This window comes from Drosophila sechellia, chromosome 2R (genome assembly GCF_004382195.2).
Source record: "Drosophila sechellia strain sech25 chromosome 2R, ASM438219v1, whole genome shotgun sequence".
NCBI classification, from domain to species: Eukaryota; Metazoa; Arthropoda; class Insecta; order Diptera; family Drosophilidae; genus Drosophila; species Drosophila sechellia.
The window spans coordinates 10192851-10210159 of NC_045950.1; the positions used below are offsets into that span (position 1 = coordinate 10192851).

The window sequence follows — 17309 nt, forward strand, 5'->3', positions numbered from 1 at the left end:
GAAACACCCTTACATATTTAAGCCATTTTGACCCGTTTTTCTGGCTATGCTTTTGGGCCACAAAAAAAAAAAAGGTGCTCTTTGGGACCGCTGGCGATGCTGCCGGCCATTTGCCCAATCAATGTAACACGGAGCAGACAACGGACAAGCTGCAAACAAGTTGGCAAACAAACTTCCGTCCCAGTGCACTCCAACACTCCAAGAGTAGCGAAGACTCGACTCCAACCCCGCTGACTGATGCCTCACAGACCTGGCAGCTTATGGTGACCCAAATAGACTGCCATCGGTCAACTGGCAACTGGCCACTGGCAGCCAAACGCCGGAGGAAAGAAAGCGCAGAGCGGAGGCTCACTATGTGGATATACAGATATGTGTACGTATGTATGTATATACATATAGACAAAGAGGGGCAGCCATTAGCTGAGTAGCTGGGCGATGTCCCGCTGCAATTGTCAGTCGGATGAAGTCAACCTCGGGTGACAGCTTGGGGGCTAAGCCCTTCGAGGCGGCATCAAATGATCAAAAGCGGATCGGAGAAGATCGATTCCAGACAAATGAGACCTTCGACGTGGTGTCGTTTGGCCAGAAGTGCATTATGATACTACAGTTTCATGCTTAAGCAAAGTAATATTGCTAGGCTTTTGAGCAATAAGTTATATTATGACGAATTATTCTTAAAAATGTATTCCAATTAAAACAAATGCAACCACTTAGAAACCTTTACCCTATAAAATCCATTTTATATAAACTATTTTACTCTGTTTACTCTCTGAGTTGGACTTCCTCATGGCTAGCAAGCTCATTGCGAAACAAATAGGATTTCCTAATGTTGCGAACCCATTTCGCTTTTGAGCAAAAACAATTAAGTATACGCATCGTGCGCAATCTTTTAGCAGGGCAATTAACGACGGCCATGTGGCAAATGGAAACTCACTTCATATCGCTCCAGTCCATAAACAAAACCGCAACAAAAGCTTTGAATTCCCGGTAACTGCAACTGCAGTTTCAGGTGTGAATACAAAAAAAAAATAAAGTTCGGAAAAATATTTTTAGGCTTCGCAAACAGACGAAAAAACTGAATGACTGATAAAATCCAGGTGCTGGCCAAGTGTGAAAATTGTCTTAAAACCGCCGGCTGCACTACTGTCAACGATTAGGATTTTTGTGTATTTTCTTAGTTTTTGATTTCGATTTGCCAGAATGTTCCATGTACAGCTGGTTCCAAGACATGCTTCTTAAAGTTCTATGAGGCGGCTTGTCTCAATTTGAATTTTAGCGCGGCTTTTCTAGTGGCAGCAACTTAACGGTAAACGGAGGCAAAAGGGTACCCACAAATGGTAAAAGCAACTCGAATGCGAAAATTTATGCAGCCATGGAGCCAAAGTTGCAGCTGCTGCCAAGGCAAAAAAATAGTTTTCTTGGCCGCTGGAAAAAACTGACCGCAGCCATATTTGACAACGGAACGTGCTCTGGACGTCTTGGAGCACCGTTCTTGGTGCCATTCTGGTGCCCAAACCCAGTCTGCCCACTCTGGGATCTTGGTTTCAAATCAATCTCTGGAGTGGCTGCGGTCTCCCGGCCCTTTATTTACGGTTCAGATACTTTTTAGAGGTGAACGGGACACAAATTGCATCTAATAATGGAATCGTTTCACCTGAAAATGGAGCAATATGCTCGGGAATGCGGGCTCTCCTCTTTTGTGGGTCAACGTCGGTCGGCCAAGTGCCACCACTTGTAATTAGGGAGTATTTCGCGATTGGGTTTGGGTCATAAACATGTGGTGCCAGCGAAACTCCGCTATATCAGCTGGCCATCGGAGCCGCCAAGGATGCAGGAACCACAACTGCCAAGTGTTTGAAGTCCACAGCAAATAAGCCCAAGAGCTGGAAAAATGCAGCCAATTGCAAGGCACGAAATCTCACAGCTCGTAAATGGAAGGCAGTTCCCTCGAGAGAAGGGGACATGTGTACACTGAGAGAAATGGTTTTATCTAAATGTATCTAAATATATTAAACTTTTGTTTAAAAAAACCCTCAAAAGATGATCAACCACATACAAATCTTACTAATAAGTATATAAAACTGTATGAAACTCTGGTCCCAATAATAGTTTAAATGAAGAGACATACTGTTCAATTTCTTCCAGTGCAGAAAACCTCTCTGTATGTTTTGGGGCGTCGCCTGGCGCGCGAATTATGCCACCAACGAGCAAGCAAATGGGAAACCTCTTTTTTTTTGGCTCACTTCAAGTGATTTCCCCGCCGAAATCCGAACCTCGAACCACAGCACTGTGCACCATGCTTTCTGCCAAATTGCAATTGGAGACTTTGCCAGTTGCAACTCGCAGCTAGGAACTTGCAACTGGCGATGCTGCACGTGCGCCGTATCGGAAACTAGTTTTTGGTACTTTAATTTCGCCAGCCGCATGGTGGCAGCGGCATTTCGTATCCAAAAAAGATAACTACTGGCAGGCTGGAAAAGCTGGAAAAACCATGCTGAAGGACATTTGGTGTCTATAGTAAATGAGGCGGAAAAACTGCGAGAAACAGAAATTGCCGCAAAAGCGATGTGGCCAAAAGGAAGGCCAAGAAGAAATAAGACTGGCAGATACAAGACACAAGGAAACTGCAATGGGTAGGCAAAGAGTTTTCAGAGGTGAAAACTAGTTGCTACCCTGCAAAAGCTTTTGAAATAGATATACTTGTAAATGTTTATCTAGAAGAACTTAACTAATACTAATTGATAGCTAAATTGGATTGTTAATTATTCATATATTATATTAACATAAGGCAGAGTTGAAGCTACCCCATGTATCTCAGCGATTTACAGGGCATAGTTGTACTGTAATGCCTCGCTTTACTCGGATACTGTAAAAGAAAAAGGCAAACGCAAACTGTTTGGAAAATTGTATCGAACTATCTGCGGCTTGTTTGAGTTTGACTTGCAGTCGACGCTCTCCTCCTCCTTTGGCTCCTTTGGCCAAAGTCAATTTTACAAGCAATGAACTCGAGATATTTGCTTCGATCCTCATTCTGCCTCCATTCTTGAGTTTTTCCACATTTTTTGCTGCGAGCATTTTGCTGGCGTCAAAAGTTCTTTTCTGTGGCGTTAGTTTCAACTAGGGCCGGGACACGCCCACTAAATTGCCAGCATATTTGCTGCCAAAAGGAGATGGAGCCCAGGTCGTACCTAGCCCCCTCATCCTGGCTCCTCCACTGCTGCTCCTCTCCAGCTTTGTCGCTTTGGCAGTACGCTAAAATAGCTCAAGTGGTTGCAGCTAAGCGATGGGGAGAAGGAGGAGGCGCACAAGAAAGGGGCGTGGCTGCGGTGGAGGGGCATTCAACTTGGTCCACACACTTATGCACATTCCGCCATCTCTTGGTGCCTTTGGCACAGTTATGCGTGCACTGAGCAAAAATGAGTGTTTCTGACTTTTAAAATCTGATTTAACATGTGAAAATGTTCTTAAATTGTTTCCTATTTGTATTTCTTTCCTAAATATACTCTGTCATGAAATTCTACATTCCGCGGAGTATAATAATGCCGAAATTTATTTTAATCTACTAAGCACTAGATACTTAATAGTTTTCTGTGTGGGCACCGCCATTCTTTAAAGACTAAGACTCCATTTGGACATGAGCTGGCGAGGAGCTCAGGCACCTTCTCAACTGGATTCGCACCAATTGAGCTGTGATTTAAGTACGCCATAAATGGTGAAGTGCGAGATTGAGATACTCGAACACTTTGCCGTACGCGTTCGTTTCTTACCTGCAAGAAAACCAACGAAAAAAAAAGTAACAAACAAAAAGCGAGAGAACCATCATACATTAGGTTTGCTCAATAATGGCTAATCGTTAGTAATATGGGGTCTTCACGGCAATGCTGGTAGCATTGCATCCATTCTCCCCGACTTTCAGATCATCATAATTACAATATCCGTTGTTATGGTCGAGGTTCGAGGGTTTACCACCCGCTTCAGTGCTCAATTTAGAATAAGCATTCCACACTCACATGCGGCGTTTTAAAACAAATTGACGCAAACTAATGAACATAATCTGCAGACACATACACACACACACAGACGGCCACCGGAAGTGCTTCATTGTTCGGCGTTGGGGCGTCGGAAATTGAAAAGCAACCCAAAACCAACATGAAATTTAAATTTGCAAAAATAAAATAAAGCGACAGAGAGAGAGGCCGAATAAAGTAAGCCAACATAAAAGTGCCATTAAAAATTTAGTTAGAGGGCAGCTCAAACAGAATTCCGCACACATAAAGAGGAAATTACATTTATGCAAGTGTTTTTTTTTGTGTGTGTGTTTTTTGGAATTGAACTTGCGTTGTTCAATTTGCCTGCAACACTTGAGCGCCCTTCAAATGCTTTCAACTTTCCGCGCTGTTCGTCACCTCGTTTGTTTTCATAGCGATTATTTAGTTATATTATTTGTTGTCAGTTTGGTTTGTTTCAATCGTAAAGCTTTCAATTTTGGTACTTTTTAAGCGGTTTAAATGCACAAGTATAACCATTTTTAAATATAAATGCGTATAAGCCCATATTCATGGCTTTACTTAAAGGCTTTGTTTTATAACTTTTAGTCTAAGCAACTAGTTTTGCTTAGCATAAGATTATGGTAATCGAAGCTAAAGCTGCACTAGAGTCCGACTAGCTGGTAATTATTATTAAAACGCCAACTCATATTTTTATCAATTTTACAGACAGGAAAATAACAATTACATTTGGTATAATTAATTCGTGTTAAATATTAGAATAAAATACAACTTTCTGTGTGTTGAACAAACCAGTGATTATGTCTAATAAAAATTGTATTTATTATTTCCCGTGCAGTTATTGCTTCTAACCACATATCCAGTTTGTGACGCATTTAAAAATGCACAGTTTTGAAGGCACTGTAACTAACGTTATTGTTTACTTTCAGCCATTATTTCTGGCTCACATATACTTTTTTTTTTTGCTTAAATTAAGTGGAAACAATTTCGATTTGCTTTTGTCCAAATGGAAGCACTCGCCCACTTTTGTAGTTGTACCGCTATTATTGTTCAACTCAATTACCCCGCTTTATGCAACTTTCATTGATACATGAAGCGATTAAAGCACTGAAACAGATATAATTTCACAGTCAAGGTCGTTTGGAGGGCGACTTGCACAATTTGATTTGTCTGGCCCAGCTCATATATTAAAGTTGATTGAACCGTTAAATTGTTAAACACAATCATACGTCCCCAAAACAAAATTAACAACGAAACAAAGCCGTGTTTTTGTTCGCTCTGTGTCCCCAAAAAATTAACAAACATCTAAAAACGAGCATAATAAATGGTTATTATAAACAATATTCCCGGCTTCACATGGAAATAAAAATAAAACAAACTGTCGAAAAGTTTCACCGAAATATTTCGCTGTTTTGTGTTATTTTGAAAGTTTGTAAATTATTTGTTTGCCTGCCGATAAAATGTCAAAAATGTTCGTTCAAATATTTTGTGGTTACAGTCACAGTTCACGATAATGCTATCGAGAACTGTCCGCAGGCAAAAAGAAAACCACTCACAGTGGTCAGTGGTCACATGGATATATGTACATACATATCCATTTGGGCTCCTCTCGTCCCTCCTTCTCGTTCCTATTTATTATCTCGTTTCTCGCTCCATTTGCAAATGCCTGGGGCGCCTTTTCCTTTTTTCTGTTTTTTTTTTCTGTGCTTTTGCATTTTAATTGAATTACAAGGGAGGAGTTGTTGGCAGTCCGAGGGGGGAGTGGAGTTTTCAATAGATGGAAAAACCGTTCCTGGTCGCGTGTGTTTTTGTGGTGTTGGAGGCGTTAGAGGGGTCCTCCAAGTCCCAGCCATAAATCTGTAACTGTTTGCTGTACTTGACACATTTCGTAGTTGGATGTGAAGTTGCCTCGCTGTCTCCTCGCTGCAGGAAAAACAGCGAAAAACTAGTGTTGCAACGTGCAACCAAATATTTGCGTAGGTGTTCGACCGGCTGTCGCTGCGGGTTTCGTGTCAATTAAAATTAAACTTAAACTTAAAAATTAATAAAAATTTATTGCCGCAAGGAGCGAGCAAGTCGTTCAACAACTTAAGACATATATTGCAATAAAATATATATATTGCAGTTCGAGCTCCTTTATGGAAATTTAAAAGTTCGGTTGTTGGACAGAAATATATTAAATGTAAGCTTCAAGAGCTATTAAGCCATCCCAATTTGTTGGGCGTAAAAAATAAACATTTTGATTCCCCAATTAAATTGAAGCCATAATTTCTGCCTTTCCAAACAATTAAGCATTCCCTCAAGTGCTGCGGAAATACATTATTAATGGCATTATCTTTGCATATGTGCGGTTATTATTGGGTATATTATAGCCGGCCACCAACCTTAAACCAAAAGGCCACCTGAGCCAATTAATCGCAGCGATTTCCAGAAGATGAAAGCATCGCCGTCAGCACAAGATATCCGATCACATGCGAGTCAAATATTGCAACGTGTAAATGCAATCAGTATTTATTTGATTATCGATTCCAACGCAGTGCATCAGGTCACATTGCGTATACGCCGAGTGGATTGTGGCCACACACGGCATTTCCATTTAAAATTTTGTTGCATCCATCCAGTTTGTTTATTTTCGTTCACGTGTAAATTCGTAATTTGTTTGGTATTTAATTAAATAAAAAAAAACGCCAGCAGCAGCAACGAAATTAATGAAAACAAAACAATTTAATTAATAACGAGGAATCTTGTTGCCGTTGGCAGTGGTGGATGTTCTCGAGTGGCCTGTCATGCTGCATAACAATGTTCTCGTTTTATGCATGTTAATTTACTTTTTCTATATATAGGTATATAAAGATGGCATTTACATGTTTAGCCTACATATATTTTGCATATCACGCATACGCAATGTAAGCCGCGTGAGCAAGCCAAATGTCATAAAACTCTTTTTCATGAATTTCATTTCATTTAAGTTCTTTCTGTACACTTTATGATGGCTACATGTTGTGACACGTGTGCGATTTTATATTTTGCTCTGATTTAAAGTACCATACACATTTGCATATAGCGCGAGGAATACAGAATTATTTATGCGACCATACAACATGCCATGACCTTTTCACCATGCCTTAAACATATATATACCCATTGTTCCCTACGCCATCAAATGGTTATAAAACTTTACCACTTCATTGTGCCCAGCTAGCTCCTTGTCGCCTAGTAGAGAATTCAATCCCAGCCGAGGACTACCCAATCGAGTGTAGGGAGCTCCATATCGGCAGCATCTTTATAGCCGCTAACAATGGCTCCCCTCCACAGGAAGTGCTTCCCTTCGCAGGGAGCGTAGTATTATCCACGAAAGTATGTGACATTCTGGTGTTTTGCGAGGCGGCCCCCAGAATGAATAATGCGTTGGCATGCGGGGGGCTAAAGTTCTCACTCAAATTAACGGTTCAATGGAGAGGCACAAGCCCCTCCCCCCCTATATACAGATATAGACACAGATGATGGGTCCTGCAACTGGGTCTCTATGCCACTTTAGGCGATGGAAGAAGAGAGCAAAAGGGGCAGCTAAAGTCGCTGAAATGATGTCGTGCGTGCGCAAACTATGCGGCGTCATTAAATCTAACGAGCGCCTAGAGATTGGATGGGCCAAGAAGTACTCGGGGTTTTCCATACAGCCAAGTGCTCAGCGAAATGACTACATTTTGAACATTTTTGGTGGCAGCGCCAAAAGTTTTCACAGTAATTCCAACGAAAGACAACTCCACACCACTTGTGATTTGAAACTACACAATAACTTGGCCTAATTGAGCCATTGCCCATTAACCAAAATCTAAACTAATTGCTTTCTGGGCAGTTTTACTTCCAGATTTATGGCGTTTATTCTGTCTGAAAATGCCTTCAATTGATTAAAGTTGCTAGCTTTAAAGCGAACATATATATTTTAGTGAGCACACATATACGCTTTCGCTGACCACATTTGCTCACTTGGCTAAAAGCAATTCTTTCTCTTTTTTTTTTTTTTTTGGCCTCGTGCACTTCGGGTTATCCTGTCTGTCTGGCTGACTGCCTATCCTTTTTGTAAAGTTAAGAGCCTTCGATTTGAAATCCTCTTTGAAACGAGCTCCCTTCTTGGCTGATTTATTGTGCGAATTTGCGCGCACTTTATCCAACTTGCTTGAAGTTTTACTTATGCCAAAGTTTTGCAAATAAAATTTAAGATAAACTTTGTGTAAGTCTTGACTACGCCTTATACTTAAGGTATGTATTTGGTACTTTGAAGTATATTAAACAACTATTTCTCGAGATAATTATAGAAGAGTTGAAATATTTTCAATTACCATTACATGTGGTTCGCTTATCGTAATTCCATTTAAAACGTTCCCTACACGTATTTTCCATTGCCACCTTAGACCACAAAAAAAATGAGCCACCGAGTAGTCCATATGCGGCTAAGCTTTCCTTACTGGTTTCTTATCGCCACGAGCCAAAGTTGTTTATTAACCGATCTGAACTTCGGGCTAAAAAAAGCAAAGTTGAGTATTACAAGCAAAACGACTTAGACAAACAACAAAACCGGTAAGTAACGCCCACCCAGAAATTGAAGCAATATCCATTGAATACAGATCAGAGAAGCTTTAATTACGATTTGATTAGCAGGCGGAAGTTGGGATGCCAGTGGGGCTAACACTCAACTGCAAACTGGAGCAGCGACATATTGGCGAAGTGACTGATTGTCCGACTGATTGACTGATTGATTGATGTTGGTGTGAAGTTTAATTGAAGCTCGGCGCAAGAGCAGCGCGGATCGGTCATTGAAAGCGAATTCCGCGCCAGGCCCAATAATACATTTATGGAACCATCGGAGTCATCGTCAGGTGTCCCGATAATGGGCGACGACCGATAAAATGTATAATTACACAGCCACTCACGTTTGTCTCTTGGACTTCGGGATTTACTCAACCATTCTTCAGTTATCGAAGGCTCACAAATGGTTGAGCAAAGTGTCAAGAAAGAGGCCTCAATTGGAGTGCAAATATTTGTGCGATGATAGCATGAATCGTATTCTTTATGACGGTCTATATAGGGTTCTATGTTCGGTCGCAAGAGAAACCAGGCGATAAGATATGCGGCCAGTTCACTGATTGATATACGACTGTGGGGAAGCAGGAAATTTTTTGATAACCTGCTATGCTTTCCACTTTTACCAGATGGAAACAGGTGGATTGTGGTAGATTTCCAACTCCAATGGATTAAGTTATTTCAATGATGTCATATTCTTCAGTTTGTAGCATGTACAACTTAATTAGCCCTTGCTGTCTTTCAACAAAATACAAACAATATAATTTGCAATTCCTAAAACAAATACATGTCATGTATGTAACTCAGGATATTATTCCCTACAAACAAATATCCCCGAAAAATGGTTAGCACGCTCAGCTTTCGGTTCCCACACAACCGATCAGAATTTACAACATAATTTACTAAGCTGCAAGCTGACAGTTAAACCAGAGCGGCCACGCCCCCTTGCCAAAAAGCCAAAATCAAGGCAATGTCTGTCACTTGACGCGGTGAATTTGAATTGGCCAAAACGCAAACGGAACCGGCACGAAAGACCGGGCCATGCAATTAGCTGGAGGTCATTGTGTTCGGTTCAGCGAAGTTCAGTTCAGTTCAGTTCAGTTCGATTCAAATCGATTTCCAGTTCGGTTTCAGTTTGGGTATCGCCCAGAGTTTCCGTTTGCAATTTTGGGGTTTCAATATTGAATTGGGCGAGGCCCCCGCATTGCATTTACGTTTGACAATGTTTCGACAGCAATTTGCTCAACAAATTGCGATTAAATGTATACAATTGATTGACCATTGTTTGGCTTTCATTAGCACAAAGGCGCAGGGAAGTGCCTTTCATTCGGTGGGTCATTTGGGTGCATTATAAGGGCTAATAACCACGGATCTTGACCCCCTAAGCCACGCATTTACTCATATTTTATTTTTTTTGTGTTGATTAAGGTTCCAAAACTTTTGGCCATTGAAAATGTAACCTTCCTTGTAGCTGGCACTTGGTTTTCCCCTCCTTGACAGACTGCCATTCAATTGTCAAATATCTTTGGATCTGCAGCGTCACGATTTCCGACTGGGCGCACGACCTCAGACACTGTAGTTGCCGATAAATTGCATTGAACTTCAAAAATTTCAACTTCACGCGGGTAGGGCGTTGGGGGCGTGGTCGTTTTTATGTTGCAAGGGCACGTGGCAGCCTTTGGCTGCATAAAAATTTCAATCAACAACATCTGTTGAAAAATTGCATTGCGATTCCGCAGTAATTGCTTTTTTGTGTGGTTCAATGCAAAAAATGTAGTTTTATTGTGAATTTGTGCCTTTTAAGGATTTTGATCCTTAATCTTCGTGCAAGATTATTATTGATTCACATATATCCTTAAATAACTAACAAATTCTACGATCAACTGTTCCTTGCATTCTGTTGTTTTGGGCGAAATTCATGTAAAAAAAAATCACAAATTTCTGTAGCGGCATGTTTTTCAAAAAGTGCTGCTTTTTCCTGCCGCTCAACGTGGGTTGCATAATCATTGGAGCCATCTTCATAACCTTTCACGTTGGTGAGCTGATAACGCATTCGGATGACACCATTTTCATCAAGCAAGTGTCCCACAAATGGTGGGCACCCGTCATCATGTCTCCGATCCTGACTATTGGAACTCTCAGCTCTATACTCCTAGTCTATGCTGCTTCGAAGGTAAGAGATTCTTCAATCGGTGTCTTTCAAGATTCTAATGCTTTTACATTACAAAATGCAGAGCAAGCGCGGCTTTGTCCTTATGTGGATAATCATCTATGCAATCATACTATCCTTGTATTTCATAATGGCCGTTGTCCAGTTGGTCAGGTCGAAGCCTTCGCCGATTATATTGGCCGTTCAGGTGTTCATCATAGGTGGGTGTTGGCCATAATTGAATATTGAATATGTCTGAATAATGTCTTGATTTTCATCCTCCTAGTTGGTCTCGTTTATTCCCTGCTAATAGTTATGGCTTTTTATCGATATTTGAGCAGTGTGGATTCTGACGATTCAATTTGATGAGTTGTAAAATAAATGTAAAACTAAGTTATATTGAATTTAACTGATCTAGTTTACTTCTTTCAGTGTGTCCATTTTATATACAAACTAGAAGTTGAACAAATTTCAGTTTCTCAGGAAAGCTTTGAAAATTGTTGTTTAAAACTTACGGAGCAGCTGAGGATCCATCATGGCCTGTCGCTGCAGATATCTAAAGCAGATCTTTACCAAGTGCTGCTACTGCTATTCCCTGCGCTTCGGTGTGCTGCTCTTCGGATGCATTTTTCTGACCTGGTTCATTTACATCACCATCGGCACCGGCTTCATGATGGAGTGCATCTTCCCGGATGAGTATCAGAGGTCCCTTATCCCAGCACCGGCGGCTCTCAAGGCCACCATGGTCTTCTCCTTCTTCGGCATCATAGTTTCGGCCATGCTCTGCCTGGGAGTGCACAATGTAGGTGATCCATCCTTTACCATATGCCTATCAATAACCCAATACCCCATTTGGTAGAACAACGAGATGCTCTTTCTGCCATTTTTGGTTTTCACACCCATTTGGATAATTGTGCACATTTTTGCCCTGACCGTTTACAGCTTTAATACCGTCATCATCATCCTGACTGTCATCACAATGTGTGGGTAACCCCAATAATCATGCATCTAAAGCCTGAATAACTATACTATCTAATGTTTTATAGTACTTTTAGTGTATGCCTGGCTGGTGGTTTGGTCCTACTACATAGAACTTCTCTTCGCCTACGAAGATGAGCTGGTAACCGGTTATGTGTAATAATAATAATAATGATATTTACAAATTTTAGTATGTTGAGCAAGCATTTGGTGTGCCTAATAAAATAATGCATGTAAGAAATACAGATCAGAGTTCTATACTTTGTGAAGTAGACCCCATTTCGAATGTACATATATATAGTGACGTATTTGGGTGGTCCAAACCAGCCACTTCTATTATTTAAAAGAAAACAGTAATGCACTCCAATATTATATAAATAAATATAAATAAATAAATATTGTTCAAATACTGAGGCTTCTCCTCAATCCAATTTGCATTTGATTTTTAGTCTTAAGCTGAGATCCAAAGAATAAAGTCGTGAAACTATTTCTCCTAAAAACTATTTTTTATTTCTTGGCGTTGTCCTTAGTCAACTGACGGGACATGAGTTCGACTCAAAAATAAAACAACAATTTTACTATATATGTATTTCTCCCCGTTTAGTGAGTATTTAGCGCACATGAGACATGCCCGTGCTCTATATACACCGAAAAGATAATGGGTATCGCAGTGGTAATGACAGTGACCGACTTACCTTCGGCAGCGAGGCGAGCACCTGCTGCTTGACATCCCAGACGAGCCGCTCCGATGGGAACTGCAGACACTTGTAGACATTCAGCTCCGGCACATGGATGCGCACCAGTAGCCATCCGTCGCGCGGCTCCGGCGGCGGCTCATCGTCAATAGCACCCGGCCCGGACATGGCGTCCGTATTGGCCGGGTTCTGTTTGACTTTGGGCGTGGGTGGGTGGTATGTCGTAATTTTGACGGCTTTCTAACGCACGGTCTACGAAAATGACGAAGCTACACCCGCTCGACTGGGAGATCTCCTCTTTTCGCTTTAACTCCTCTTTTCCTATTCGGTTGCACTTCAAAGTGGTTTGCCTTTGGGCTTTGCAAGCTACCAAGTTAATTTAGCTAACTTTTTATTGCCAATCTATTTGGCTTTCATTTACGGCCTTCTGCTGTTGGAATCCGTTTTGCTTGGACATTTCGCTGTGCTGCGTTCGTTGACTTTGGCGCATGATGGTTCTGAAATGAATCAAATTAGAGGTATAAGAATAAAATATGTTAATATCATAATTTATAATAAACTCATTCCCTTTCCGGCTTCCAATCATAATGCATTGCCCAATGAAGCCATTAATTTATACTACACTTTCATATGCACTAAATATATTCGCATAAATTTAATACACATATGCAAATTGCAATCCATTAAAAGCCTGCTCTCGTCCAGACAACAACATAAAATAGTTTTCCCCCAGCACTTAGCGTTGAAAACTTAATTTTTAAATTGGTTTACTTTTCGAAACTGTCCACTGCACTTTTCCTACGCACTTGATATCAGTCAGACGGCAATTGGCCCGATTTTCCGAGCCCCTTTTCATGTCTGCAGGCCTATCTAATAGGAAAAACAAATTGTCACAGTGAAAAGAAAACACTTGGGCCGCCGCAAACATTTCTCGTTGATGATTACAATTTGATATTGACATTTTATGGCTGCAACACTGCTGCAATGGCAGTTGCAATTGCAATTATGCACAAATTAAATTCACACGCTAGCTGGAAAGGAGGAGGTGCTACAGGGTGGATGGGTGGGGTAGTTTGGTACCGGAGGCATGTAAATGTGTGCCAAAGACCCGCTGACAGTTGTCGCTTTTGTGGGGGGCGGAAAATGGAGCGGAAAAGCGGGCGGAGCGGGACATGTCGAGGCAACTGGAACTGTGGGCGGAACGGGTTAGCCACCAACTGCAGCAACAACCACATCTGCAAGTCTGCACTTTGTCGCATTTAATTGCGAGCGTGTTGATTGCATTCAACTAGTTAGAGTTGGCATTTCGGGAGGAGGTGGTGGGAAATGCGGGAAAACTAGTGTAAAATGGAAAACGCTTGCGGGAAATGATAAATCCTAATTGAGGATAAAATTTGTGGCTGCTCTGGCTGAAAGATGAAAGGCTTTGCAGTCAAAGGTTGTGCCAAAATGAAAGCCTTTACAGGATATGCTGGTGAAAAGAAGAAAGTTGCTTATACCTTCGAACATATAAATAACTATAAAGAATCAAGATTACACATCTTTATTTAAAACTCGCCTATCAGTTAGTTTGCCCTATTAATATTTATAATTAAATTTCGAACAATATTGTTATCAGTGGTTTGTGTTTCTTTTTTTAAATATGCAGCTCCAATTTTCCCTGGTTCACTGCCCCCGTTTAAACCGCCTCGCTGGAAAGTAAACAAGAAAATGTGTCACGGTTAAAAAACTCCACCGAAATACATAAATTAAGAGCACAAATACGCATATCAATAAAAGTAAATACGAGAAATGAAAACTGCGTTTAAACAGCTGACTCCCTGGTACAAATGGGCCCGTTTACCTTGGCCGGCACTCGACTGTCAATCAATCCCACAAATTTTCAAGTTGTTCAAGTGAAATTATCAACAAAAAATAAAGAAAAAAACCACGAAGGCGAGTGTCGTCGCCAGACTTCTGTTTGTGATAAGCAAAGGTGGCCAAGGCATTGGAATTAATAGTGATAGTGGTATAGAGTGATAAGCCAAAAGTGGCGTTTGCTAAGATTTCGTGCTTTTAACTTGGCACTTTAATTGGAAACGATTTGCGATAATTAAGCATACGCCACGTGGTCATTCAACCGAATTTTGGAGACAAGCAAGGCGCCCAGGTAAATCGGTGATTCGCAATTCGATGGCCTTTTTTATTGGCCATTCCAGCTTAGCAGCCAGTCATGGCGTTAATTGAAACTTTTGCCAGCGAGTTCCGGAGGCAAAAGTTCATTTCGCTTCGTCCATAATGGGCATTTGAATTACTCTCTGGTCTGCCATGAAATATGTTCTGCGGCATATGGAAGAATGCCTGTCTGATTTACTGGTCAGCAAATTCAAACCCATCCAACATATTCACCAATTCTGCAGCGATTTTTCACTTGAGCTAATGGGAAAATTGTGCCCGACCTTTTGGTGGCTGTGGGTGGGGTGCGTGTGAAAATTTGGGGGCCAACTGTCCGGCAAGTAAATCAAAATTTATGTAGCTGCCTTTTTTCTTTTTATGCTAACCCTCGTATATGTGGGTGTTTTTTTTCGAACAGACAGCTGTCTTGCGGCTGTCAAACTAGCAACTTTTGGTGGCTCCCCTCTTTCGTTGGCCATTACCCACATCCCAGTTTTCATATCAACCCGTGGATGTCTGACCTGTCTGTTGTCTGTCCTTTCTATTGTCTTAGCCCTGACAGTTATTTGGCTTGGATACGCCAGCTAATGCCAAACTTTTTCGCCAGACTCTCTCAGGAAACATTGATTGCATAAGGTGCATGTTATCTATTTGGGGGAGGGGGTAGAGTAATTTTATGGTTCCCCTTTTATGAGCGAATCAATCGTTGACAGCGGCAAGCATATTTATTGGGTGGGGTAAACACTAATTGGTTTTGCAGTCAGTGATATAAGAGATAACCGATAAATATAGAAGATAGACAAGGTGTTGATGAGGTTGTTTTATGGTGGAAACATCAAAGAAGAGACCGACTTAAAAAATACGTATTACATCAATTGAGCCGCAAAGTTTTAAATCAATAGTATTCCAATTCCAATTTTAAAATATATCATAATTTATAGATTTTAAAGTTGGCTAACATATTAGATTTATTTTCCTTCATAATATATAAATGTTGTCTTTATTTCAGGCTCATCACGAATTTCATGTGGCATATTTCTCTTATTTTTTTGGGTCTGCCCCACTTGAGCAGTTTTGAGTGCTGTCTCCTTCACTTCTTACCTAACTGTGCTGCTGTCCCGCTCCAACTCTCGCCATCACCCCATTCCAGCCCATGCACCTCCTTGAGTTGTAAGCACTTGTGACACTTGCCTCTCAAGCCTTTATGACAGGCGATGAAATTTTATTTGGGCAAAAGTGTGACAAACTGAAAATGACAAAGTGCTTCGCTTCGAACCAGCTGCCACAAGCGAGACTTAAAGCCCGAAAGAGAAGGGGTCACCACGAACGAACGAAGGGGCTAAAAGGTTAGGGTTTAACCGGGCAGAGGACAGCCATGTAAATTAAGTTTTAAATATGCCACATCGAATGGGCTCTGCTTGGAATTAGTTACAGCATCAGGTCCCTGGAGTCCGTGAACGGAACGGGCGCGACTTTAGTGGGTCAGTGGAGAGCCCCACTGGGTTTGCTCGAATGCGCAACTAAATGCGACTGGAGTTGCATGTGGCACACACGACACACATAAGTAAGTATAAGTACACTGAAAAGCTAGTGGTCAGCCTTAAGGGCTTTTGCTTTCATATTCCGCACTCCAATTGATAACTGCACAGGTTTGTAATATTCTCTTCTACCACAAATAATCCATACTGAGATCGTATTTCTTCCATTTAGGATTATTTTGATACCTCGCTTTTCCCTCTGTGCACAAATACCCGTGGATGGGCCAACTGCATCGCTTATGCATAATGGCCCATGCATATTTAAATTGCCTTCGCCCGATGCTGCAGTCGTTGGTGCTTTAAAAGCAAATTACTTTTGTCATTGCAATGGCTTGCCGCTCAATCTTGTGGAGATTTGTGATGGGCTTACGGACGAGCGAAGGGTGCCAGGACGAGGTCCTTGCGTAGCCACTTATTGTGCCACACTCAGTTGTTGTGCGCACCGTAAATAATTGGCCTTGGCAACGGCAGCAGCAAACTGCAGCAAAATCGCAAACAGCATCGGCGGCATCAACAAAGCGCATGCAAAATACACCCGCACAAAACTTAATAATGGCAAACTATTATTCTTCCACCATTCAGCGCTGTGGACAGTGGAATAAATGGGATTTAATCAAAAACGGAATTTAATTTGGAGAAAGCTAATTTTCCAAACGATTAGAATGTTTTGCAGCTCTCTCAGGTTTTTTTTTAACACCAATGTTAATAGAGCAATTTAAAATGAATTTAATATTAAAAGTAATTTAAGATATTATAACATTTTTTGGTTACATCCACTGTTCCTTTGCTAAATCGAAGACTCCGTTTTCCGCGCTGACTGCTCACGGTGCATTGTTGCATGTGCCGGAAACGGAAATGCGCACATAACTCGGTTAGAAAGCATGCAACAAAATGGCGCCCGGACCACATCAGAACGTAGAAGACGCCGGCGATGGAGAGAAAACTTTAATTAAATAATACCAAATGCAATTTCGCCTGGCTCCTCGTCCTCGGTCGGTTAATAAAGCTGAGGCAGGAAAACATGTCACAGATGTTCATGGCTGAGAGCATCTCCTGGCTAATTTATTTCGCTATTTTCTGTTCATTCGAACCGTATTCGAATTGGTAGGAAAGACCGCAGAGCGGCAAAAGAAGCCGAGAGCGGAAAGCAAAAGAAGAAAACTTTAACCCCGAAACTTGTTTTCCAGTCACGTTCATTTTCAATCAA

At 41.3% G+C, this 17309-nt stretch overlaps 3 protein-coding genes across 7 annotated transcripts in view; 2 read left to right on the forward strand and 1 right to left on the reverse strand.

Annotated features, from left to right (window-relative positions):
* LOC6609084 (SH3 and multiple ankyrin repeat domains protein 1) overlaps nucleotides 1-17309 on the reverse strand; it is a 62684-nt gene that overhangs the window by 18251 nt on the left and 27124 nt on the right. For 4 of the 5 annotated variants that reach the window (XM_032714802.1, XM_032714804.1, XM_032714801.1 and 1 more), the window contains exon 3: nucleotides 12411-12907. In XM_032714802.1, coding sequence (XP_032570693.1) covers nucleotides 12411-12578 — 168 coding nt within the window. In that variant the 5' untranslated portion in view covers nucleotides 12579-12907. Of the gene's footprint in view, nucleotides 1-12410; nucleotides 12908-17309 lie in introns of those variants that run through there. The other variant, XM_032714803.1, reaches the window with a different exon arrangement.
* LOC116800362 lies at nucleotides 10468-11260 on the forward strand. The gene is made up of 4 exons (XM_032714807.1): nucleotides 10468-10761; nucleotides 10823-10958; nucleotides 11024-11109; nucleotides 11170-11260. The coding sequence occupies exons 1-3, from the start codon at nucleotides 10540-10542 to the stop codon at nucleotides 11101-11103; spliced, it is 438 nt and encodes a 145-aa protein (XP_032570698.1). The 5' UTR covers nucleotides 10468-10539; the 3' UTR covers nucleotides 11104-11109; nucleotides 11170-11260.
* LOC6609086 lies at nucleotides 11207-11944 on the forward strand. The gene is made up of 3 exons (XM_032714806.1): nucleotides 11207-11539; nucleotides 11597-11720; nucleotides 11784-11944. The coding sequence occupies exons 1-3, from the start codon at nucleotides 11273-11275 to the stop codon at nucleotides 11873-11875; spliced, it is 483 nt and encodes a 160-aa protein (XP_032570697.1). The 5' UTR covers nucleotides 11207-11272; the 3' UTR covers nucleotides 11876-11944.